General features: G+C 36.5%; 1 protein-coding gene across 1 annotated transcript in view; it reads right to left on the bottom strand.

Annotated features, from left to right (window-relative positions):
- LOC150092814 (uncharacterized) overlaps positions 1-27,551 on the bottom strand; it is a 740,966-nt gene that overhangs the window by 93,997 nt on the left and 619,418 nt on the right. The window contains exon 26 of the mRNA XM_090414287.1: positions 12,785-12,918. Within this exon, the coding sequence (XP_090270413.1) occupies positions 12,785-12,918 (134 nt within the window). The remainder of the gene's footprint in view (positions 1-12,784; positions 12,919-27,551) is intronic.

The raw sequence follows: 27,551 nt of genomic DNA, 5'->3' as shown, positions 1-27,551 counted from the left end.
TCTCTAAACTTTTGTGGTAGGCAGCAGACCTTCCAACAAAATGGTCCTCATCTTGTGTCCCTGCACACAAGATGAGGACCACATGACAGTGGTCCTCGTCTTGTGATGACGAGATGTGCAATAAATGAGCAATGAATGGTGATATACCTAACCACATATCACCATGTATTGGCCACCTGGAAGTCCCGATCTCAATCTGTTGGATCTGAAAGCTGTATAAACTCAGCTCTCACTATCTCCATGGGTCTAGCTCACAGTGATGGGATCTTAATAAAGGTCAAAGCCAATCTGTGTAGTGATCCATACCATAACATATAGCAATGTATATATCTGAAAGAGGGTATTATGGAATACTGAGGCAATATGATGTGGTTAACAGCCTCTATATACAAGTAGCCTAGTTGAGAAAATATGCCATTATTTATAAAATTCCTGCTATGTACTCTCGTGTAGCAGGCGACATGCTATGATAGTATTTACCACATGAAAAGTTTATATTATTACCAACTTCTTGTTGACAATTTTCCATCTGATTAGTCTGTCTGTTAATAATAATAAAAAACTGTATTAAGAAACTTTCTACAACTATCTCTGATCAAGAATTTTTAATAATAAGGTAAAAACTTCTCCATCATTCAAACTTGGTTTCTCTTCTGGGTCTGGCTTCCAACTGAGGAAACTTCAATGAAAGTTGAAATTGGTCTGAGTGACCCTTTCGATAATGCATAGCAATATATACTTCTGAAAGGAAGTGTACTTTGCATTATGGAATATTAAGGCAAATGATGTGAAGCCATTATTTGCCTTAGTATCCCATATATAAGTAGCCTAGTCATGAAGATACTTCATGTGCACACTTTGTTTGGTTTGCTTACATCTGGATAAAGGATAAACAAGAATATAATTTCTTGACAAATTTAATTTAATCTGTTATCTATCAAGACTTCAATATTGTAATATCATATATATTCTAACTGCATCAACTCACTTATAGATGAATCATGCTCTAAGTCTTTTTTCTGCCATCCTGGCATCAAATTGCTGTTCTGCCAATCACTCCCCTCCCATCTGTTAGTGATCAAACCACCTGAGGTTGTTGACAATGTCAAGTTCCTTTCTAATATCGTCATTTTTAATATGATTATGCCATTGACGTCATCTATAACATAGTTTTTCTCAGAAATCTCATACCTGTGGTCTCCAGTCTTTGATCGACAGTTTTATTTCTAAAGCAGCTCTCAAATCCATATGTTAAAATTGGTTTGAACACTGTCATGTATACAGCAAGGGCAGTAATCTGACTAATCTCTCTTATTCCATATAAATTTATTCAGCTGATTTGATTCTGCACAACACCAGCTTTGCTTATTCTGTTGTCTATCTTCATATTTAATTTGCCATCTTCACTAAAAAGTCCTGAACACTCAACACAGAAATTCCTCTGTAATATCTTTTAGTTTTATTTCTTTTCAGAGATAGAAACAATGAGAACTCTATTCCAGTCATCCAGATTTCAACTCTCTGCCCAGGCATTATGAATTACGCAGCGGAGCCACCGTAAAATTTATACCTCGTTAAAACTTTCTCGGAAGATATTGTCTACTCCAGCTGCCTTTTCACATTTTGAGTTTTCTGATGAATCAATCAAGTTTCTTAGCCTTTTGCTCCTAGATATCTGAAGATTACTTTGAAAAACTGCTAAATGAACAAAGCAGTGACAGAACTGTACTAGAAAATTTTGAAGGGGAATGCAAAGAGGAGTACATACTAATACTTGAGGTAGAAAAAGCTGTTAAAAATTGACATGTGGAAAGGCAGCTGGAGTAGACAATATTCAATTAGAAATGTTTGAAGTATTATTATTATTATTAATTATTATTATTCGTGACACCTCCAAGGAGTCCGAAGACTCATCACGGGAGGACACCCATTGTACAACTCTCCGTCTCCACCACTACACCAAACCTCTGCTACTAATCATCTACATCAGCGCTATCTACTACTGTCCACCACCACAGCTAGTATTTTTTGTCTGTAAATTGTGTGTGTTCTGAAGGGCCGATTTGTCTGTATGCAGGATGAAAAACCCTGCTACCTCCATATGAGATCGGCTAACTCACCTTTGATTGAAAAAGTCCATATAAAGATTCCTCCCATCATGACGAGACTTGAACTTAGGCCTTTTCCAATTGAAGGGCACAACGTACCGTGTTTCCTCCAATTGGGCTTTGGAGGCGCTAATGGAGGTATAAAAGTTTTGCATTTCAGGAGGTCTGGTTAGAAGGTCAAATTTCCAATGATTGGCATAGAGTTCTCATAGTACCCATCTATAAGAAAGGGAATAAAACTGAATGTGAAAATTAGGAATTTCTCTACTGAGTGTTCCAAGTAATATTTATGCAAGAATACTTGAAAAGAAGTTGAGAAAGCAGAAGAACAAGCTGGGTTCAGTCCAAATAGGGGTTGTCAAGATCAGATTTTCACTCTAAGACAAATAGTTGATAAATCGTGGCAATGTGACAAGGAATCTGTACTTTAATTTTGTAAATCTGGAAAAGGCACATGAAAAGGTGCACAGAGAAAAGCTTTTCAAATCACTTCAGTCATATGGGACAAATAGAACTTTATACAGAGCAATACATACAAATCTATATTTAAGTTATCAGTCAGCAGTTAGAATTGAAGGAAATAAAGGAGGATGGTTGGATGTAAAACCTGGGGAGGGGGGAAGGCAAGAACACACACGTTATCTCGACTCTTATTCATCATTATATGGATCACAATATAAAAGAAAGTGACATTGTGTCAGATATTAGAATTGGAGTTGTTGTTGTCAAACTTAACTCTTTGCTTTATACAGATGATGTTGTACTCCTAAACACATCTACTGCAAGTCTCCAGGATTCTCGAACTAAATTGGCTGCAACAAATTTGCCATAAAAATCAGTAATAAAAAAGACAAAACTATGAAAATATGCAGGAACATAGATAAATATGAAAATAGACATCAGAATAAGCAAAGCTGGTATGGTTGGCAGCCAGCTAAATAAATTTTTATGGAATAAGAGAGAAATTAGCCAAAACACAAAACTAGCAGTAAATAAGACAGTGTTCAAACCAGTTTTAAGTTATGAATCTGAGAGATGGACTGGGTTGAAAATAAAGCACTTGATTAAAGACTCACAGATATGAGGTTCTGAGTAGGGAAGTGAACCGATAGTACCAATTAAAGAATCATATTAATAATGAATATATTAAAAAGAAACTTGACATTATTTGCATTCAAGAATGTGTCAGCAGAGCTAATTTAAGGTAGTAAGGCCACTTAAATAAAATGGATGAGGAAAGATTAGCAAAATAGATGTTTGATGCCAAGATGGTAGGAAAGAGACCTAGAGGAAGACCAAGGTCTAGGCGAACTGATTCAGTAGGAAGTGCCTTAGAAGCATGGAATATTAGATATGACAATATTGGAGTTCTTGTAAGTAACAGACTGATTTGCAGGAAAATTGATGATAGGAGGTTAATAATAATGTAAATAATGTAAACTTAATCATGTAGAGCTCTCGTGACAACCTGAGCTTCATTTGTGGGTACATATCAGCAACTTGATGATGATGATGATGAGTTTCTGATGATTTTCCCACTTCAATGAATAATATGTACTCCTGACTGCATTCCTATTGAATATATTCTGCCATTGTTATATCACTTCTTTTATTCAACAGTCTTTCAAAATAATTACTCCAAACATCTTTATCTACAGTTTCATGTAACTTTTATCATCTCTGATTCCTTTCGCAGCACTCTTTCCAATGTTTCTAAGATTTTTCAATAACTTCTGGAACATTTTGCCACTTTCCTGATATTTATTTTCTATTTTCTTACTAATTTGCTATAATCTTGCACTCTTTATTTTTTCCATTATGATATGCAGTGTTATCATGATGAAAACTAAATGAACCAGCATTACAATAATCCTATTAACAATAACATAATGGTGTTAGTAATGACCAGGCTATGTTTCGAACAGAAATCTAACAGGTACTCACCACTAATGGTAGATTTCTACTTTTCCCCAAATTTTTTATATTATTATTATTATTATTACCCCAAGACCTCATGGAGTCAAAGACTCATCTGGGAGGTGCTTTTATCACATACACACAGCTCACATACCATGCCTTGAACACATTCAAACTCCTTGTGGACACCACACTCTCAGGCAAGGCATTCCAATCATTTACAACTCTGCACGATAAAAACCTGTCTCTCACTCCCTCTTTATACAGTTTCCAGGAATGACCTCTGGTTCTCCCCTGATCTCCCACTATTTTCTGTAGAACTTCTTCAGCATTGATCCTATAACAACCCCTCACCAACTTGTAGGTCTCTATCATATCTCCCCTCTTCCTCCTCTCCACCAGACTCTGCAAATTACATCTTCTCAATCTTTCCTTATACTCGACATTCCAGAAGTCAGAAACTACCTTAGTCAGTCACCTTTGGACCCTTTCCAACATCTCTTTATCCATCTGAAAACCAGGTGACCAAATCTTGGCACAATAGTCCATGTGTGGCCTAATCAAAGCTTTATATAACAGAACAAGAATTTCCTTACTTCTACACATCAGGGTCCTCCGCATCATTCTCAGAAGCCTTTGTGTTGTCTTCACAATTTTGGCTATGTGTCCCCTAAATTTCAGATCCTTATCCACTATCACCGCCAGATCTCTTATTTCTTCCACCTTCAACAATATATCCTCACCAAGCATAAATTCTGCATCCAATCTTTCTTTTCCAAATTTTAAAACCTTACATTTTGCAACATTGAACTCACATCCCCATTTCCATGCCCAACACTCAATTTGTTCAAGTCTTCTTGTAAGGCCACAACATTTCACTACTCTTCATGGTTCGTCCCAACTTTGCATCATCTGCAAACAACTGAATATCTCCATCCAAATCTTCGTCAATATCATTAATATACAACTTAAACAATAATGGCCCTAAAACAGATCCCTGAGGCACTCCACTAGTGACTTTCCTTTTCCTTGATATCACACCCCCATACACAACTTGTTGATACCTATCAGATAGCCAGTCTCCAATCCAATGCACTAATCTAATATCCAAACCCATCTGCTCTGGTTTGACTATCAATTTATCATGAGGTATACTCTATCAAAAGCCTTTGCGAAATCTAAGTATATTACTTCTTGTGTAGAGGCTTAAGTGCTGTGAGGACATTATGTTGGAGGTTTAATGGATTTTTTACAACACTCAAAAAGAATTAAAATAGAATTTAATACTTCCTATATTTCGTCCTAGTCACTAGGATATCTACGGGGATTACAAAAACAATTAATGTAACATGCACACAAAAACTTACAATACTAAGCCCAACCACGTGGGTGACACTAAAGTCCTATCTAAGTGAAGCGCCCTCTAAGGGCGGTAGTAGGTGGCCTGGAATGTAAGGTGGGACCTCTGGTGATGAGTGTTTCCCAAATCTTCAGAAGCTTAATGCAACCGTATTTGTTAAGATTTGGTTGGTTTCTGAGAGCTGCTGCTTCTTCTAAGAAAAGTCTCTCTTTCATGAATTTGCTGTGGTGGAGCATGGTGGTTTTCTTCCATGATACTCTGTGGGTGGTGTCCAAAACATGGTCAGCCAAGCCTGAATGGCCATAGTTGTGTTTAACGATGTACGACTTGTGTTCCTCCAGGCGGATGGATGCTGATCTGCCTGTCTGTCCAAAGTACGCAAGCTTACAGGAACAGGGTACTTTGTAAACTCCAGGCAGAGAGAGAGGAGGGAGCTGATCTTTCGTAGAACGGATAAGGGTAGCAAGTTTGCAGTAAGGCTTATATGCTGTGTGTAGGTTATACTTTTTTAGTATCTTGGCTATTTTTTCCGAAGTGCCTCGGATGTAGGGTATGGTGATGGCATTTTTAAAATCTTGTTGACGAGAGGGACGGGGAATGGGGAGGAATTGATTATTTTTTTGATACTGTTTTCGCTGTAGCCATTAGAGAGGAAAGTTCTGTGTATGTGGTTGAGCTCAATAGTGAATGCGGTTCCACTGGAACAAAGATTGTGGGCTCTCTTGGTAAGGATTTTAATGATGCCATATTGTTGTGAGGGGTGGTGGTGGGAGAGTTTGTGAATGTATCTGCCTGTGTGTGTGGGTTTTCTGTATACAGTGAAGGCAAGTGTATCATTAGCCAGGCGCGTGACTAAGGTGTCTAGGAAGGGTAAACAATTGTTCTTTTCCTTTTCCATAGTAAACTGGATTCTTGGATGTAGGCTATTGAGATGACCGAGGAAGGAGTCTAACGTGTCTGGGCCATGAGGCCAAATAGAGAACACATCATCTACATATCTTAGCCAGATAGAAGGTTTGAGTAGGGCTGAGTCTATGGCTCGTTTTTCGAAATCTTCCATATAGAAATTGGCAAGGGGGGGGGTGAGAGGGGGGAACCCATGGCGGTTCCCTCTATCTGCTTGTAGATTTTGTTATTCCAAGAGAAATACCCAGAGTTGATGGCAAAGGAAAAGAGATCTAAGATGTCAGAGGGGAAAACGTTTTCTAAGAGAAATAAAGTGTCAGTTAAGGGAATATTGGTAAACAAAGAGGAAATATCAAAGCTTACTAATATGTCTGTATTATTCAAGGTTAAATTTTCTGTGAGGGCTTTAAAGTGGGTCGAGTTTTTTATATAGGAAGCTGAATTTCCGGTGAGGGGGGACAGAGAGTTGGCCAGCTGTTTAGACAGTATGTAACAAGGTGCATTGGTGGCATCTACTATAGGTCTGAGTGGGGAATTGGATTTGTGGATTTTTGGTAAACCGTATATTCGGGGCGGATGGGAGCGGAAAGGTTTAAGTTTTTTCGTGATGTCAGGGGGCCAGGAGGTTACTTTTTTAAGTAAGATTTTTAATTTCTTAACTTGTGTTTTTGTAGGGTCGTGTTCTAGCGGGATATAGGTAGCGCAATCGCGGAGGATTATGTTCATTTTACGATTGTATTCGCTGGAATTAAGGACAACTGTGGCATTACCCTTATCCGCTCAGGTGACGACAATACTTTTTTCTTTGCGTAGTTTCTGGAGAGCCATGCATTGGGCATAAGATAAGTTACTTTTTGGAGGCGAAGAGTGAGCTAGGATTGGCTACCTCCGACGGTAAGCGACCGATCCCGCGTTCGACGTTAACCATTACATCAAGCACCGGCACTTCTTTCAGGGCGACGGCAAAATTACGGCCGAGGCAAAGGGCGCTGACGGCATCCTCGTTGAGCCTTTTGGAAGAGAGGTTTATTACTGTCTGGAGAGGTTGAATTTGTGGTTGTGGTTTGTCTTTAACCAGATTGCTGTATTTCTTGAAGCGTTTGTTTTTCTTTTTTGAAATTCTCTCTGTGCGGAAGTTTCCGAAATGTCAGAGAGAATCGATCAAAGTTCAGGGTTAGGAACGGTGGAGAGCTCTGAATGTAAAGAGCCAATGGCGGCGTTCGTCACTGCGAGGGCGGCACGAGTAGAGGCGATTTGCTTGCATAGTAATGCTAGGCTGGCACGTTCACATATACAGAGTGCTTTTTTGGAATGGAAATTGGTCTTCATTTTAACACATTTCGGTATCACTCTAGTATCCCGATATCTTTTTAAAAAAGGCCAGCCTATTTAGTTGTCTAGATAATCGTAGTTTTGACTTACCGTATTGCTTGGATTTACGTGCTAAATTTTCTCCATGGATGATTAGAATTCTTGTATAGAGGCTTAAGTGCTGTGAGGACATTATGTTGGAGGTTTAATGGATTTTTTACAACACTCAAAAAGACCGCCCTCACTACTGAGCTCAACCACATACACAGAACTTTCCTCTCCAATGGCTACAGCGAACACAGTATCAAAAAAATAATCAATTCCTCCCCCATTCCCCGTCCCTCTCATCAACAAGATTTTAAAAATGCCATCACCATACCCTACATCTGAGGCACTTCGGAAAAAATAGCCAAGATACTAAAAAAGTATAACCTACACACAGCATATAAGCCCTACTGCAAACTTGTTACCCTTATCCGTTCTACGAAAGATCAGCTCCCTCCTCTCTCTCTGACTGGAGTTTACAAAGTACTCTGTTCCTGTAAGCTTGCGTAATTTGGACAGACAGGCAGATCAGCATCCATCCGCCTGGAGGAACACAAGTCGTACATCGTTAAACACAACTATGGCCATTCAGGCTTGGCTGACCATGTTTTGGACACCACCCACAGAGTATCATGGAAGAAAACCACCATGCTCCACCACAGCAAATTCAAGAAAGAGAGACTTTTCTTAGAAGCAGCAGCAGCTCTCAGAAACCAACCAAATCTTAACAAATACGGTTGCATTAAGCTTCTGAAGATTTGGGAAACACTCATCACCAGAGGTCCCACCTTACATTCCAGGCCACCTACTACCGCCCTTAGAGGGCGCTTCACTTAGATAGGACTTTAGTGTCACCCACGTGGTTGGGCTTAGTATTGTAAGTTTTTGTGTGCATGTTACATTAATTGTTTTTGTAATCCCCGTAGATATCCTAGTGACTATGACGAAATATAGGAAGTATTAAATTCTATTTGAATTCTTTTTCAGTGTTGTAAAAAATCCATTAAACCTCCAACATAATGTCCTCACAGCACTTAAGCCTCTACACAAGAATTCTAATCATCCATCGAGAAGATTTAGCACGTAAATCCAAGCAATACGTTAAGTCAAAACTACGACTATCTAGACAACTAAATAGGCTGGCCTTTTTTAAAAAGATGTCGGGATACAAGAGTGATACCAAAATGTGTGAAAATGAAGACCAATTCCATTCCAAAAAAGCACTCCATATATATAAACGTGCCAGCCTAGCATTACTACGCGAGCAAATCGCCTCTACTCGTGCCGCCCTCGCAGTGACGAACGCAGCCATTAGCTCTTTACATTCAGAGCTCTCCACCGTTCTTAACCCTGAACTTTGGTCGATTCTCTCTGACATTTCGGAACTTCCGCACAGAGAGAATTTCAAAAAATAAAAAACAAACACGTCAAGAAATACAGCAATCTGGTTAAAGACAAACCACAACCACAAATTCAACCGCTCCAGACAGTAATAAACCTGTCTTCCAAAAGGCTCAATGAGGATGCCGTCAGTGCCCTTTGCCTCGGTCGTAATTTTGCCGTCGCCCCGAAAGAAGTGCCGGTGCTCAATGTAATGGTTAACGTCGAACGGGGGATCGGTCGCTTACCGTCGGAGTAGCCAGCAACATCAGACTTGACGTAGCCAACATCCTAGCTCACTCTTCGCCTCCAAAAAGTAACTTATCTTATGCCCAACGCATGGCTCTCCAGAAACTACGCAGAGAAAAAAGTATCGTCATCACCAGAGCGGATAAGGGTAATGCCACAGTTGTCCTTAATACCAGTTAATACAATCGTAAAATGAACATAATCCTCCGCGATCGCGCTACCTACATCCCACTAGAACACGACCCCACAAAAACACAAGTTAAGAAATTAAAAATCTTACTTAAAAAAGTAATCTCCTGGCCCCTTGACGTCACGAAAAAACTTAAACTTTTCCGCTCCCGTCCGCCCCGAATATACGGTTTACCAAAAATCCACAAACCCAATTCCCCAAATTATACATTTGATTATACCAATGTATAATCAAATGTATAATTATACATTTCATTATCAACACCATCCACATTATCTGGTCTATAACAACATCCAATCAAATATTTGATTCCATTCACCTCTATCTCACACCATACTGCCTCAAAACCACTGGCACTATTTCCCTCTTGCATCTCTACTTTGTATGGACCTAACTCTTTCTCTATCATCAATAACACTCCCCCTCCCTTTTTACCCCTTCTATCCTCACGAAATACATCATACCCTTCCATCTCTATTCCTGTCAGGATGTTGTCCTCTTCCAACCATGTCTCAGTTATTCCAACAATCTTTGGGTGAACAGATGCAATTAATGCAACCATTTCATCTGACTTATTTCTTATACTTCTAGCATTTATATACAAGCATAACAGCTCATTTCTGGATCTACAGCTAATTAATTTAGGATATCTATGTCATATCATATTTTCTGCCAAACATTTTGATATGTCTGGTATTCATTTCCTACTCTACAGTGTAGGTCCCCAACAAGGACCAACTTCTCCTTTTTTTTTTTTTAAATCCGTTGTCTTCTCTAATGACTCAAAAAATTCCTCCACTTCTTCCTTAATAAAACATTTTGTGGGACCACACAGGCACAAATAATTTCATTGTTCAATTTCCTATTTCCTGTTTTAATATCACCCCATACCTCTTTCTCTGCTTGATATTGTCTGTCATTCAAGAAGATCATCTTCATTTTTAATGTTGAATTCTACAGCTCTGTCTTTCTTCCTTTGATTATTTTCTCAATATAACATCTTGTATTTGTTATTTAGAAGATTCATACCTCTTTTTTGTCTTAGTAACATGTATTTCTATAATGTTTGTGCAGTTCCACTTTTTTTCCACTGATACTTCTTGAGATGATGATGATACCTATCTTCAATTTGTTTATGTCAAGTATCAATCAGCTAGTAGCTGACTTTTCGCTGTTTATCCCTGTTCATTTTACACAAATTATGGACTCTATGACCATGTTATAAATAACTATTTTAATTTTCTGACGTTTCGACCTTCATATTAAGGTCATCATCTGGAGTATACACATATATATACTGAGAAAAGCTAAATTACATTTCACGTAGTATGCTGAAGAGACAATGATTTGATCAATGGTTGTTCTACTAGCCTGATCTCTAGTGAAAATAAAATAAATTTACAATAAATAAATGAAATAAAATAAAATAACTACACCAAAGCTATATATTCTATTTAAGACAACATTAGAGAAACATTCTTTCATATAAATAGTTTTGTAATAGTGAAAATAATGTTCTAATTTAACATGACAATTGTTATATTAGATTTAGGATCCTGGATTATCTCTGGTTCTATTCAAAATTAACTCTAGAGAAAGGGAGAAAGGTTAAGTTGGTAGAATATGTGCCTTCCATATGCTTGAGATTTTTAGACCTTCATTATTGTTAAGATTAGGGTGATTGATAAGAATCTCACAGGCCTTCTTAAATTTACATTCATACCATGTTTTGGTGTGATGTAAACAACAGGTGCTTTTCCAGTTAATTCTATGTAAAGTGTTCAGGGTATGATCAGAAAGACCGGCTTGACCATTGTTATTATATTTAATGTGTCGTTTATGTTCCTTTTTTCTGATAGGAATTGTGCATCCTGTTTCCCCTATATAGGGCAAATTACAGGTGCAATGAATAAGATATACTCCAGGGCAGGTCAGTGGAGGGAGTGGATCCTTGGATGAGTTGAGTAAGTTTTTTAATTTTGCAGGAGGTTTAAAGATGGCTTTAAGATTGTATTTTGTAGTATTCTGTTTATTTTGTCTGATATCCGTTTAATGTATGGAATGGTTACAGTGTTATTGTAGTCTTGTTTATTTTTGTTTTTAAGCGAGGTCCTGTTCAGAATTTTGTTGATAGTATTTTGGCTGTAACCATTTTTTAGGAAGATAACTTTTAATAACTTTTAATTCATCTTAAAGTGCTTGTTCATTGGAGCAAATCTTCAAAGCCCTGTTTTTAAGCATATTAATGACCCCTAGTTTTTGTGTTGGGTGGTGATAGGAGTTTTTGTGTATATATTTATTGGCCAGTATGTGTCGGTTTCTGGTAGACAGTGAAGAAGAGACTGCCAGAAGGAAGACATGTGACAAGTATGTCTAGAAGTGGAAGTGTTCTGCTTTTCAATCTCGATTGTGAATTGTATGCGTTTATGCTGTGTGTTTAGGTGGCTGAGGAAGTTGTCTAGTGTCTGAAGGTCTAAACGTTGGGAAATTAAAATAGTTATTTATAACACAGTTGTAGAGTCCATAATTTGTGTAAAATGAATGCTTATCACTATGTAACACTAAAGGGAAGGTTTATCCCGGTTCCCTGATGGAAACAGTAGGAGGCCTCATTTAACCAGACAATCCCATATGACTTTTTATCTTGTTGTTCACAATTATACTGAAATATTACTTAAAATTCAATATTAGAATGAATACAAATAATTATTATCCAGATGGCATTCTTTTCTGAAGTATTTTGTGCAATTTATTTTTATAATTCAATAATGAGTGAAACAATATCACCATACACATAAGTGGGTGGTCTGAAAAGTTCTCGGCCTCGACCATAGATGTCGTTAAACCTTCTTTGTAAAAGAAGGTTTAATGCCAAAAGAAATTCATTCGAAGTTCATAAAAGTTTATGGGCACTCTTCTCCTTCGTTTTCAACAATTAAGAAATGGGCTGCCGAGTTTAAACGTGGCCTTACCAGTCTTGAAGGCCTTACCAATACCATATCGTGATCAAGTGCACGATATGGTATTGGATGACTGGCAAGTAAAAGTGCATGAAATTGCTGAGACTATTGGCATTTTAAAAGAACGTGTAGGATATATTTTGCATGAAGAATTGGAAATGAAAAAGCTTTGCGCAAGTTGGGTGCCATGGTTGCTCACAGCAGATCAAAATATTGATCTTGCTCACAGCAGATCAATATTTGAGAGGAATGGACTAAATAATTAATCAAAAAATACATTAATTTTACATTAATAATAATATATTAATTAAAGATACAAAAGATACAATAAAATAAAATCACAATAATAGTTAATTACGTGGTTGTTTCAGATAGCATTTTTCTGATTGTTTCAGCCTTCAGACTTCTTTTCAGTCTTTCAGTAGCTGTCAACTGTTCTGGTTCATCTTCTATGTATCTTTCTGGAATAATAATTTTCTGGGGAAGTCCAAGCTGAAATTAAATTTTTAGGCATAAACAAAATGTCATAGGCACTTTTTGCAATTTGTAATGCTGTTTAATCCACCTTAACAGTTTAACAAAATGATTCTGCCACAGGCAAAGGTTGCCATAAGCTAAAATAACTGATAACGATGATGATGATGAAAACTGATTTTAAAATAGCCAATGATAGAGAGAGTACTGTTTAATATAATTAGGCTTTGTAATTATCTAATGCATCATATACATATAGAGAACATATGTATATGAGGCACAATATTTCTAATTTTTCAAATAAACTATTGTCAGATAAAAATATTTACTATTTCTAAAATAAAATAAAATAAATAAAACAATACAAATTTAATTAGAAAATTACTGGTGCAATTTTAGAGTTAGAATGGAAGTGGTAAGTAGTATGTAAGAATAGAGAGAGAGAGAGAGAGAGTGGATTTTTGAAATTTTTGAGAAAAAACTATCTTAGACAGTATGCAACTAAAGGAGGAGGAAGAAGGTTAAGAGTGCTGAATTAGATAAAGATTGATGAATATGATAATATATATAAGATAGTGATTAGTTTGTTGCAGTAATCATGGTATTCTTGAGCTGGAAGGTGAGCAGGTGTATGGCTAAAAGTATCCAAGGTAAAAGCATTCACGTGAAAGTATCCCAGTTAACTTGCATAACTCAGTTTAATGTATTTTACCTTGTGGCTCAGCTTATATAAAAAGTAAAAGAAATGGAGAAATAATGATGAAAAGGTTGAAAAATATTAGGAAAGCAATTTTGGGGAGTGGTGAAGTTAGAAAGCAAGACTTACTTCTCTTCTGCACAAGAGATAGAGAGAGAGGGTTTCGGTTTTCTTTATTTTTTTATATCTGGTGAAAAAGGATCATCTACAGGGTGAAAAAAAAAATTAAAGTATCTCTGTTTAAGGCTTTGTGAAGAACCACCCAGTGATCCAAATGCTGTGAAACTTTGAAGGAATACATTCTGTATCATGCAGAAGAGCTACCCAAAAGGGGCATTGTAAACACCACATGGATGGAATTTGCATATCACATAACTCTCAAGGTGCAAGAAGGGTTTAAAAAGATGAACACAGGATTTTTCCCTTCAATCTGGTTGTTAATACCGTCCACAGTGATGGAACTAATCTTGCCCCAAATGTGCTTTGCCCATGAAGCTGTACTACCTAAACAATTGCAATGCTCATGGATAGGCTTATGTGTTCGTCAGACATGTTATAATAGGTTTCACGGTATAAAAGAACACAGATGGTTAAGCAAATAACTATTTATTAACTTAGAAGCTAATATTTCGCTGGTCTTATATCCAGCATCTTCAGAGCACACAACACAAAGTTTGTTACAAAGGCAAGACAACCACAATCCGGTGTAGCAGTGGGGACAGTATAAGTGATTGCAGCGTGCAACACAAGTTGCACGCTGCAATCACTTATACTGTCTATGGCGCCTAATATGGCGCCATCTAGGTTATTAAAAAATAAAATAAAAAATAAATAAAAAAAAAAATTTCAAGTTTTGAACAATAGGACTTGAAAAATTTGAAAAATTTTTCAAGTCCTATTGTAGATAGTATAAATAGTCCTACATATAAACTAGACAAACATTTAGCAAAATTACTAACCACTCACACAAACAATTCTCCCTCTTTTGTTAAAAATTCTACCCACCTAAAAAGTATTTTAGAAAACCACACCTTAAATAGTTCAGACCTAATGGTGAGTTTTGATATCACCTCATTATTCACTAATGTACCACTAATTGAAACACTTAACTTACTAAATTCACAATTTCCCCCAGATATATCCCAGCTATTTAAATTCACAGTACAGGCAGGTTATTTTACATGGAAAGGGAAAATATACAAACAGCTAGATGGGACAGCTATGGGTTCACCTCTTTCTCCCCCCTTAGCCAACTTCTACATAGAACATCTGGAAAAATTAGCTATCAACACAGCCACTCTCAAACCTAGCCTCTGGCTACGCTATGTTGACGATGTGTTTGCCATTTGGCCACATGGCCCAGACACATTGAATACATTTTTAGTGCACCTAAATAGCCAGCATTCTAAAATCCACTTTACAATGGAACTAGAAGCAAATGACTGCCTGCCTTTCTTGGACACACTGATCACGTCTTCCAGAAGGTACCTTATCATTTTCTGTTTACAGAAAACCCACACATACAGGGAGATACTTACACAAACAATCACACCATCACCCTTCTCAACAATATGGTATCTTAAAAACACTAACCCATAGAGCTAGAGCAATCTGTTCCAATGACAGTGCTCTCACTGCTGAACTTTCTCACCTACGTCAAACCTTCTTAAACAATGGTTATAATCCCCGTAAAATAGATAACATACTAAATGCTACCCATAAATCCCCTCTATCTACCACAGAAGACTACAACAAAACAATCACCATCCCATACATTAAAGGCACATCTGAAAAGATATCTAGGGTGCTTAACAAACACCAATTACGCACAGTATTTAAACCTTATAAAAAATTAGCAACTCTCATCCGTTCACCCAAGGACAAATGCACTCCTTTATCACATCCTGGTGTCTATGAAGTGCCCTGTTCTTGCCATCAAGCCTACTACGGACAGACAGGAAGAAATGTGGACATCCGCCTCAGTGAACACAAAAAATATATCCGACACTTTCGCTATGGTAAGTCGGGTCTGGCAGACCATGCTCTGGATACCCCTGCACATAGGATCAATTGGAAAGAAACAAAAGTAATGCACAGAAGCTTCTACAAGTCAGAGAGGTTGTTCCTGGAATCAACAGAAGCCTTGAAACAAACCCCAAACCTTAACAAGTATGGCTGTATAAATCTACCAAAGATTTGGGAGACAGTTATCCTAAGACCAAATTAATATTTATTACTTTTATTTTTTATCATTTGGACTACTATTTTAAAACTTGAAATGTTTTTTTTTTTTTTTTTTTTTTTTTTTTTTTTATAACCTAGATGGCGCCATATTAATACTTTAGTCTTGTGTTGCACACTGCAATCACTTATACTGTCCCCACTGCTACACCGGATTGTGGTTGTCTTGCCTTTGTAACAAACTTTGTGTTGTGTGCTCTGAAGATGCTGGATATAATACCAGCGAAATATTAGCTTTTAAGTTAATAAATAGTTATTTGCTTAACCATCTGTGTTCTTTTATATCGTGAAACCTATCATAAATTGCAATGCTGTTGCTGCACTTCATTGCTTGAACAAATGCTGGTGAGGAGCACTATCTTCATGTGCTATGTGCGAAGTATGATTAGTCATTTTGAAGAAATGACTGAATCATTGGGAGTTAGACCTGGCCGAAATCGCAAACCAATCAGTTCACAACAAGTGAATGAAGCTGCTACTGCCATTGTGGAGTAGGCCATGAATAAGAGCAATGGTTCCTGCAGTGCATGCACTATATCAAGACACATGGACATGCCTTACACAAATATCTGGAAAATTCTACAGAAGATTCTGCATTTCTCCAATGTCAACGAATGTCGTTTTGACATTTCTTGCTCAAGTAGGGTTGGATGCTGCATGGCCATGGATAATTTTGTGGGGAGATGAGGCTCACTTTCACCTGAATGGAGCTGTGAATATCTACAATTGCCAGGAATGGGCTATGCATGCAATCCAACAAATTCCTTTGGATTCATCTAGAGTTACTTCTGGTGCAGGTTTCAGCTTTGCTTATCATTAGACCATCATCTTTGAGGCCATTTGCCAGTTGGGTCCTGAGACCTGCTGAGAGATATCACAACATGATTAACAATTGTGTTGTGCCACAGTTACAGCAGTGCCGTTGCATGGATTCAGTCATTTTCATGGAGGATGGGGACCCTCCACACATCAATCAATCAATACAGGAAGTTCTTCAAGAGCATTTCACAGAAGCCAGAGTGATCAGCCATGCATTTCACACTGCATGGCTGCCTCGTTCACCTGATCTGAGCCCCTGTGACTTCTGGCTCTTGGGATTTCTCAGACAGGTTTATCAGGATGATAAACCTGTGTGAGAAATGCAGCACAACACAGCATGTGTGCAACTTCAGTTATTTATGCTTGCATCACTTTTCTCCTTCTTACATACACAGAAAAATTACTACACTTACATTCGGTACACCATACAGTGCCCTTTGATGTTGAATTTTGGAATTTCCTTTTTTTTTCCCCCTTAGATATCGCTTCCACATGACACAATAGATTCCTGCATAGTTTTGCACAATCTGAATCACTGGATTCAGATTGTGCAAAATCTGAAGTGGAGTTCACCATAACTCCACAAGGCCCAGGGATACTTTAATTTTGGTCACCCTGTATTCATGCTTATGACATTATCTAACAGGAAAAGAAAAACAAGGGTGAAGAATACATAAGAGAAAGGCTCTTCTTCAGCAGGTAAATCCTCCAAATATATTTCATTCCTCTCCTAAATTCTTAATGATTGTCCTTCCTAAAAATCTATTTCTAAACACTCTTAACATTTTCCACACTTTACCACATTTTTCCACAATTTGACAATTCAGTAACTTGACTTATCATGCAAGTCTATTTTCTTCCTCATATTAAAAAAATTAAAAACATGCATGTAATCATACCAGCATGGTTGGCAAGGTGGATAGCACCTCTGCTCTCCAATCTCCAATCAACTACATTTATGAGTTCACCATAACTGCCACATAAAGAAAAGAAAAATGAAAAACTTTCCTGTCAACATCTCTTGATGAAACATATAATATGATGGGATATGTAATTAATGGCTTAAATCTAGTAAATGAGTAGTTTAAGAAAGAGGTGTTCTGCATTTAAAGCTGGATCAGTTTTGGAAGAAAGGGTGAGAAACTAGGAAGCATGAAAGACAGGTTAGGAAAGGAAAAGAAAAAAAGGGTAGATATAAGGAAGAGAAGAGGAGAGAAAATAACTATGACAGGACAGAGAAGTGAAGGTGGATAGAGTGCAACAAGAGCTGGCCAAGAGAGAGAGAGAGAGAGAGAGAGAGAGAGTAAAATATCTGTGAAAATGGATATAGTGGATGGGATAGCCTCAAATAAAAAGAGAATCAGACACATCTGGAGAGTTAAGGTAGTAGAGCAAGTTGGCAAGTGGTGGACAGGTGCAACAATAGAAGGATCATAGGACTTTCTATAATATCCTTATAGAAAGTTGAAAGAAAGTTATGTTTAAAAAAGTAATTTCCACCGTACTTATTCTTCAAACTACAGAAATCCAGTGAGATACTGCTTGTACTAAATATCACTTCACTATCTTTCCCTTTCAATATCTAGGTAATATTACTCCAATTCATCTCCTAAGTTTGTCCTAATACCCTAATACTATAGCAAACGCCATTATAATAAACTGCTAAAAAGTTCCAACTAATGCGTAATAGGTTCAATGTTATGCTAAATGAAATTCACTATAATCAATACCCACTATTACAAACTTATCCTATGGTTCCTATAAGTTTGTTACAGTGGGATGTTGAAAGTTTTTTCACTTAGTTATGTAATAAATTAAAGATGCCAAGAAATTATATTCACAGTTTAATCCTTTCTGCAAGTGTAAGCAAACAATTTGAGTGTGAAGCATCTTCATGACTGGACTACTTGTATATAGAGGCTAATGACTTCACATCAATTGCCTTAGTATCCCATAATGCAAGCACACACCCTTTCAAACATGTATAATGATAAGCATTAGGGGAAAGGCCACTACCCAGACTGGTTTTAACATTTATTGAGGTATATTGAAGTGCAAGAATACCTCTTCAATAATTCGGGTAGTCTGAGTTATCAACCATCATTTTTCATACATGACCTGCACATTGACTTATTTATTATTCGTTCATATCCTGATGTTCTCACACCTCTTCGAAGGATCATTTAACTCATTACCCTGCCATAGTTCTACTCAGTAAAAGGCTCACCTTGCCATCAAGCAGAACCCTCAGCAGTGGCTCCACCCAGAAGCAGGCCCATCCTACCACAGAGCAGAGCCCAGGGAAAGGCATTCATCAAAGCAGTGATGCAAGACCAGTTCAGCAGACTTTCCACAGTAAAAAAACCACATCAGTGGAAGCCACACCCAGAAGAGATACCAAAGTTGAAGTAATACAGAAGTCAAAAAATTATCCATATATAAGTAGTCAAAAGGTGTCACACCTTATTATCACTTGGTTTTAATCTAAATTAAAGAATCTAAGAAATTTTATTTCTGGGTCTAGCTCCCACCGATGAGAACTCAATAAAGGTTGAAACCAGTCTAGGGAGTGACCCTTCCCATAATGTTTAGCATTATACATATCTGAAAGAGTGTGCTTTGCATATGGGATACTAAGGCAATTGATGTGAAGTCATTAGCCTCTATATACAAGTAGCCCAATCGTGAAGATACTTCATGTGCAAACATTGTGTGCTTACGCTTGAAGAAAGGATTAAACCAAGAATATAATTTCTAAGTCTTTTTATAATATAATCCATTTGCCCATCAAAATCACTCCAAACATTTACAAACACTACCATCATTTTCCCTACACAACCTGCACATTGACTCATTTCCTATCATGGACCTGCACATTGACTCATTTCCTATCATGGTCCTTCTCAATTCACTCATATCATGATCTTCTCAAACTTCTTCAAACAGTTCTTTTATATCCTGTCTCAAACTTAGTGCCTGGAGCATGGTATACTTCTATTTATAGACTCATCATACAATGCTATCTCATTTCTCTATCATATCATCCTATCACATCTTTCTTTTTTATATTCTATCAGAATTTTCTCCATTTCAGAATAAGAATGTCTCTCCCCCCTCCACCCGTTTGCTACTTCATTTTTTGTTTTGCACGGCTAATACCCATGAAAAGGTTTTTGGAAAAATGAATAAATTTTAACCTACCCATCATATGAATGTTTGAGTGGGTTAAGATTTTTTTCTTTTTTTTTTTTGTGCATTTTTTTTTATTTTTCACTTAGTTCAGAAATCCTGCTCTAGAGACCAAACACAGAGCTTTTTCAAGTCACTTATTGCCTCCAATAAGCAGGGCGATGGTCTTACACTGAGGAATGAAATTTATCTCCACCCTAAAGGCAGTCACAAACATCCATGCCCATGGCACAATTTTAATCCATAGCCTGTTGACCGAAGAGAAGATATGCTAACCAGGTAGGAATTTACACCTACTTTTCTGCTCAGGGCATCCTCTTGTGCATCATTTTTTATCAATGGAATTCACAAACTGCTAACTTGCTTCTGATATGACATACACATTTGGTATGCTCCTTTGAAACATTACACTTTGGACATAATCTTCCAAATCTTACAAAGCAACTGCAGTACAATCTTTACTGTATTTTCTCTCTGTCTCTCTTCTGACCACAAACTCTTCACAACTAAATACATCTCACACACGCACACATCATTATCATCATCATTATTATTATTTGGTAACCTCTATTTAGTCAACAAACCCATCGTGGGATGCCCACTCAACCAGCTATCGTAATGAGGTTTGAAGTTATTTACCTGCACTCGCAATGCATTCCACTCACTAACAACTCGCCACTTAAAAAACCTACTCTCACTCCCTTCTTCAACACACATCTCTGTACAACTTCCAGGGATGGCCTCTCATTCTTCTAATCTTAACATTCACTGTTTTTATCATTCCTTCTGTATTAATCTGATAGAATCCCTTAACTAACTTGAAGGTCTCTATCATATCTCCTTTTTCCTTTATCCACCAACCTCTGTAATCCGCATTCTCTCAGATACTGTTCATAAACACTCCAGAGCCCTAATATCACTTTAGTTATTGTTTCCTAATGTTTCCACATCACAATGAAAACCAAGTGACCATATCTGTGCACAATAGTCCATATGTGGACTGACCAATGCCTTACATAGAGACATCACCATCTCCTTATCCTTACACGTCAATGTACTTTTTGTCACAGCAGCAATATGATGTGCAGTCTTTGTAACACTTGCAATGTGACTTCAGAACTTCAGTCGACTCTCCACCATCACTCTGATATCCTAAATCTAATCCACTTCCTGAAGTATAGCTCCACCAATATAGAATGTAGCCTTATATTTCTGTATCCCCAAGTGTAACACCTTGCATTTATTAACATTAAAACTGGAACCCCACTAATTTGTCCAAGCTAAAAGTCTATTCAAATCTTTCCGTACAGAATTAACATCAGCGCTACTCCTGATAATTCTACCTAACTTTGCATCATTGGCAAACATTTGAAAATCCCCAGTCAATCCACATGAAATATCATTAACAAAAAAGTTAAACAGTAGGGGACCCAAGAACAGAACCCTGAGACATGCCACTTGTCACCTTCCTTTTAATACATAACTCCATTGTACACAATTTGCTGGTATCATTCAGAGAGCCAATCTCTGACCCATCTAACCAATATACTATCTATCCTCTGCAGCTTATACATGAACTTATCATGTGATTAATCTATTGAAGCTTTTGCAAAGTCCAAGAATGTGTATATAACTCTCCCTTATCAAATACATTTATCACCTTATCATGAAACATAAGCAGATGGTAAAACAAGACCTACCCTTCACAAACCCATGCTGACTGTTAATAATTAGTGATTTTTTTTATATTTTAGAGATGATTATATATATAGAGGATATTATCATAATATTAATCCTGCCGGCTACGCCACTGTTTAAATATAGGACTTTTATTATTTTTTTTAATCTCTTTTTCTAACAATTATTTTTTATTTTCTGAGTGTACCTATATATTTATTACGCAAGGGTTCACTCCGATTGGTGCAATGACCTCTTTGTTACTATTTCTTTCAGAATTCAAATAAATAACTGACTCAAGACCAAAATACAAAATAAACACATTTAATAAAACAAAAACAATATATATATACACTTCAAACAATATTACATAACTAACTACAAATTTAATTGGATCCAAGGCCTTTTAAAAATAAACTTACACTTAAGACTAGACTAAACACTTTGTTTTCACAATGACAAAATGTTCATAGCCAGTTTCTTTCTCTGCCAAGGCCCTTTTCTGAAGATATATGACTTTATTCTTCATTTTCATAGGATCCTTTATCATCACTTATGTAGCACACATTAATTCTTCCTAACTCAATTCTGTCTCCTCTTTTTAGTAGAAATAACAGTTAGATTCGGCGTCCTTAATACAGATGAAACTTCCTAATCAGAGTTTTCTCGAACATTCCTTTAGAACATAAATAGCAATTTCTTCTTTTATTCACTAATGCTTATTGGAAGAGTTAATGCTTAACTCTTCCACTTTAAAAGAATTCACAGTTCTACGATGCCCTTTTCAGAACATACTATAAATCTTTCAATTAGCATTTCCTCCAATATTCTTTTTAAAATGCCTATAGCAATATTTTCTTTTATTTATAAATACTTATTCCACTTTGAAACTTCATAGTTCCATGATTCCTTTTTTGGAATATACTATTAATTTTCTTCTGACTGTCACATAAAAAAACTCAATTTCCTCCGAATCTAAATGTCTGCCGGCCTGTGTTCTAATTTTCTCTCTGAACACTGTCTTGTTTACTTTTTGTTACTTCGATACCGAACCCTTTCTGTCAGCTGTCAATCACACATCAAACTTCTCGGCGAGCATGACTTTTTATACTAGATTTATCATCTATATATATAAATAAAAATAATCTCTAAACGTTTTTGTTTCACTACCTTCCAAAGCAATACCTAATGATCACTTTCACCAACAGGTGGTAATGTTGATACCTCATTCACAACCACATCCTGGGAGAATATCACCAAATCTAACACTGATAAATCTTGTGTTGTTTCCATCACATGCTGATTTAGATAGTTATGCCGTAGAAACTCAAGAAATTCGCTCTCCTTGTTACTATATACTATCTCTTCATTCTAATCCACACTGCTACAATTAAAATCTCTCATTAGGATCATCTTTCTTTTACTTGCCCAAATAATTTGTTTTAACATTTCACAATCAATACTCTCCACATTCCCTGGCCTATAACAGCATCCTGTTAAATATACTATTCTATTGATCTCAACTTCACACCAACCAGCTTCAAAACCTTCATATGTACTACTATTTTCCACTTTGACTCTTGAAGGACATAATTCCTCTGCTACCATTAACAATACTCCCCCTCCTCTCTTGATCTTCCTATCCTTTCAGAAAATTCTATATCCTACCATTTCAAGTCCTGACAATATATCATCCTCAGTCAACCACGTTTCACTTATGCAATTATCTTTGGGCATACTAATTTAATCAATGCTACAAACTAAGCCCTTTAATTCTGATACTCCATACATTACTATACAAGCATAACAATTCGCTATTCTTTGAGGTCATCCCAACAACACAATCACACTTTACTCTCTGCTACAGTGCACTTCTCTCTTTGTTCTGACCATCCCTGATTTTCATTTATATTCTTATGATCCCCACCATTTTACACTGCATCATTTTGCTCTACTATAATCACTTCCTCATCTTTATGTCCATCCTCTTCCCATCCATCTGCAATCTGCTTCTCAACCTCTCTCTCTCTCTGATGAAATTATATGCATATGAAATTAGCAGTACTAATTTGGAGTATATGGATCCTGAGCACTCTTATTAAACAACAATCATTCCAAATGACCAACACCAAGCACATTCAAATGCATTCCATCAGCTTTGAACTATTCCGACTTTCCTTTAAATTTATTCCATATATTCACAAATTGAAAACTCTCCAACTGACACAATTCAGCCATTTTGTCATTCAGTACCATTGCTCTCGTTCTCAGTTCACTACTGTCATATCAGGGCAACCAATTAACCACTTTCCCAATGACTTTATTATTCTTCGCTTCCTGCAACAACTACTTCAAGTCCCTTTTCACATTCTTTGTTCCATTATTCAAGTTGTTGTGCACATCGTTACCGCTAATTCTGATGCCTGTTCCTTCCTTCTATGCAAAGCATCTGTTATTCATTTTATTGTACCACCTATAAAACATCTTGTGCACTTTATCTTTTACCACACCTTTAATGATTAAGTCCAGTGCCATAACGAGGGCGTGGTGAAAGAGACGCTAAAAAATATAAATAAATAAACAGATATAAAAAGTCTGTTATTTTATATTGGTCCGCGCGGTTGGCCTAGTGGCTTTGTGCTTCGCAACCATATGCCTGGGGAAGGAGTGTCCTAGGTTCGATTCCCGTCGGAGACGTGAGGAGCTGAAGGATCTTCCTCAGCCATAGCCAAGTTAGCCGGTCTTGAGTGCGGGCGGTAAGGTTTTTTCCGCCAGTTTATCTGGTGTTTTTCATCCCGCAAGCAGGCAAACCGGCCCCATGAACACACAGGATACAGCCAAGAATACTTTGAGGCATAGGGGTGACCATTCTATCCTCGTATTTCGGTTACGAAATCCAAGCATGCTTGGAAGGTTGTGGGCCTTAAAGGCCTGTTAAAGCCATTGGGATAGATATAGATATTTTATATTGTATTTTTAAATTTCGGCAATACGCCGCTTTAGACATACAAATTCTGCAACACAGCAGCATTCCAGTACATTTGGTAACACAGGTGAGTTCCAATTCGTCTTGAGTTATATCACGACTTGAACATACCATTTCTTTGCAATTGTTCTCATTTTTGTCTCAAGTAAATTGTTCCATTGCACCATTAACTATTAATGAATGTATTTTCCAATTTTATAATTTTGTAGAATTTTGTATCTCCAAATTCCAGTCTAATCCTAAACATTTGCATAGATAATCTAATACATTCTTCTGTTATCCTACTAATGTGTCTATCTGCCCATCCCAAGTTTATTATCTTCCATATTATAATTTTTATCACTTTATGACCTCCTTCGATATCATTTCATCTACCCGAATCCTGAATTTCCCAATGACATTATTATTCTTCACTTCCTACTACTTCAAATCCCTTTTCCCATTTTTTGTTCCATTATTCAAGTTGCTTGTGCACACCACTACTGCTAATTCTGATGCCCGTTCCTTCTATGCAAAGCATCTGATATTCGTTTTATTGTACCACCTATAAAACATCTTGTGCACTTTATCTTTTACCACACCTTTAATGATTAAGTCCAGTGCCATAACGAGAGCGTGGCGAAAGAGGCGTTAAAAAATAAAAATAAATAAATAGATAATAAAAGTCCGCTATTTTATATTGTATTTTTAAATTTCGGCAATACGGCATTTTAGACATACAAATTCTGCAACAGCGGAATTCCGGTACATTTGGTAACACCGGTGAGTTCCAATTCGTCTCGAGTTAGATGGCAACGACAGCACCTAATATCATGACTTGAGCCACTTGAACATAACATTTCTTTGCAATTGTTCTCGTTTTTGTCTCAAGTAAATTGTTCCATTGCATCATTAACTATTAATGAATATATTTTTCCATTTTATGATTTTGTAGAATTTTGTATCTCCAAATTCCCGTCGAATCCTAAACATTTGCATAGATAATCTAATACATTCTTCAGTTATCCTCCTAATGTGTCTATCTTCCCATCTCAAGTTTATAATCTTCCATATTATAATTTTTTATCCCTTTATGACCTCCTTCGATATCATTCCATCTACCTGAATCTCTTGTTTCATGACCCACCCACAAAAATTATTCGCCAGCCCTTATTTACACCCATCAAACCAACGATGCAATGAAAATCACAATCTTCCTACCCTGAATATTTCCATTCATCTCCACTTTTTGTAGATAAGAGAAGTTCAAAAATCATGTAATTATTAGTCTTGTTGTCATTCATAAGATCAGTTGTGTTGTTGCTGTGTTGCGATTATTGTTAGATATTTTCACTCTTTTGTGGAACAAATCATACTGGAAAATACAGATAATTTTGTTTATATACAACATACTGAGTAAGTACTATAAATAATTATATTAATAAAAAACAAATTTAAATTAAAAAACACTTCTAGGGTAATATGCCACCAAAAAAACCTTCTGGTGCACAGTTTAAAAAAATAAGAGAACAGAAGATTGAAAATATAAAGAAAAATATAACTCCAATTGGTATTTTTATTAAAATATCATCTACACCTCTAGTTCATTCAAGCTTAACAAATGAATTAAATCTGCCTTCTACAAATAGTCACGTTTCATGTGAAATTGAAACAGAAGAGATAAGTACAATTGAACATCAAAACCAGGAAATCGAGAAGCAATGTAATAATGATAATTATATGGATGTTAAATTAGAAAATATTGATAATGCAAAAATAACAGATTTTAATGATCCCACAACATGGCACATAACCAATAGTAACATACAAATATTTATTCAACATAGTTCCGAGTTGTACAATAATATAAGTGTTTATCCTGATACAGAAAATTGGCATTTTGATAAAAAATGGTTTGTAAAAACCATGTCAAATGGAGAACAAGTATGCAGAAATTGGTTGATATATTGCAAGGGGAAAGATGCACTGTTCTGTTTTCCATGTATTCTTTTTGGAAAAAAGAATACATGGAGTGGTCCATACATTTCAGAATGCATGGACCACTGCGGGGTTTCGAGACTGGCAGCATTTGAATCCTATGTTACTACATCATGAAAATTCATTATATCATAAAAAAATTACATCGAATGGAAAACTTTCAAATCAAAAATTAGGAAAGGTGATTTTATAGACGATCAATTACAAGAAGCAATTTTAAAAGAAAAAGAAAAGTGGAAGCATATTTTAAAAGTTATTTTGGATGCCATTCTACACTGCGTAAAAAAGTAATGACGCTTTGAGAGGAACTTGTGAAAAAATTGCCCACCCCCAGTGTGGAAAATTTTTGAACAAGATAGAATTAATTAGTCATTACGATGCTATTATTGTGCAACATATTGAAAGTCATAAGAAAAATCAAGTTAATTTATTTCTCTCCTATAATACAAAATAATATATGCTTTTAATTAGATAGCATATTATTTCAAATATTCAAAACGCAAAATATTTTTCTATTTATTTGATAGCACACCTGACACTTCTCACCAGGAACAGATAACTCAAATTTTGCGCGCTATGTTAACATTGATCCTAACACGAATAAATGTAGCATTAAAGAACCCTTAATAGATTTTATTGTGACACATGAAAAAATAACTGGCAAAGCATTGTGAATGACATGGAAACAAAGTTAATATCAGACGGATTCATATGATAATGGAGTGAATATGGCAGGTAAATACAAGGGTGTACAAGCCAGGATAGTTGGGTGCTGCTATAGACCAGGTGATGGAATAGATGGTGGAGATAGTAGGCATAAGCAAATAGAAGAAATGAGTGGAAGGAGGGTAATTATTATGGGAGATTTCAACTATGGTAACATTGATTGGAAGGAGGAGAGGACACATGGGAGGAAGGAATTGGATTTTATACAGTTATTAAGGGATAACTATCTGCGACAGCATGTAATAGAAAATACTAGGGATCAGAGAGTGCTTGACGTGGTAATTGCATCTGAGAATTTGACTGTAACGAATATGACCACGTTGCCACCAATTGGTGAGA

Source organism: Typopeltis vanoorti, chromosome 25, assembly GCF_054136105.1.
Source record: "Typopeltis vanoorti isolate ZY-2024b chromosome 25, IOZ_Tvanoo_1.0, whole genome shotgun sequence".
Lineage (NCBI taxonomy): Eukaryota > Metazoa > Arthropoda > Arachnida > Uropygi > Thelyphonidae > Typopeltis > Typopeltis vanoorti.
This window is presented reverse-complemented; position numbering and strand designations above follow the sequence as displayed.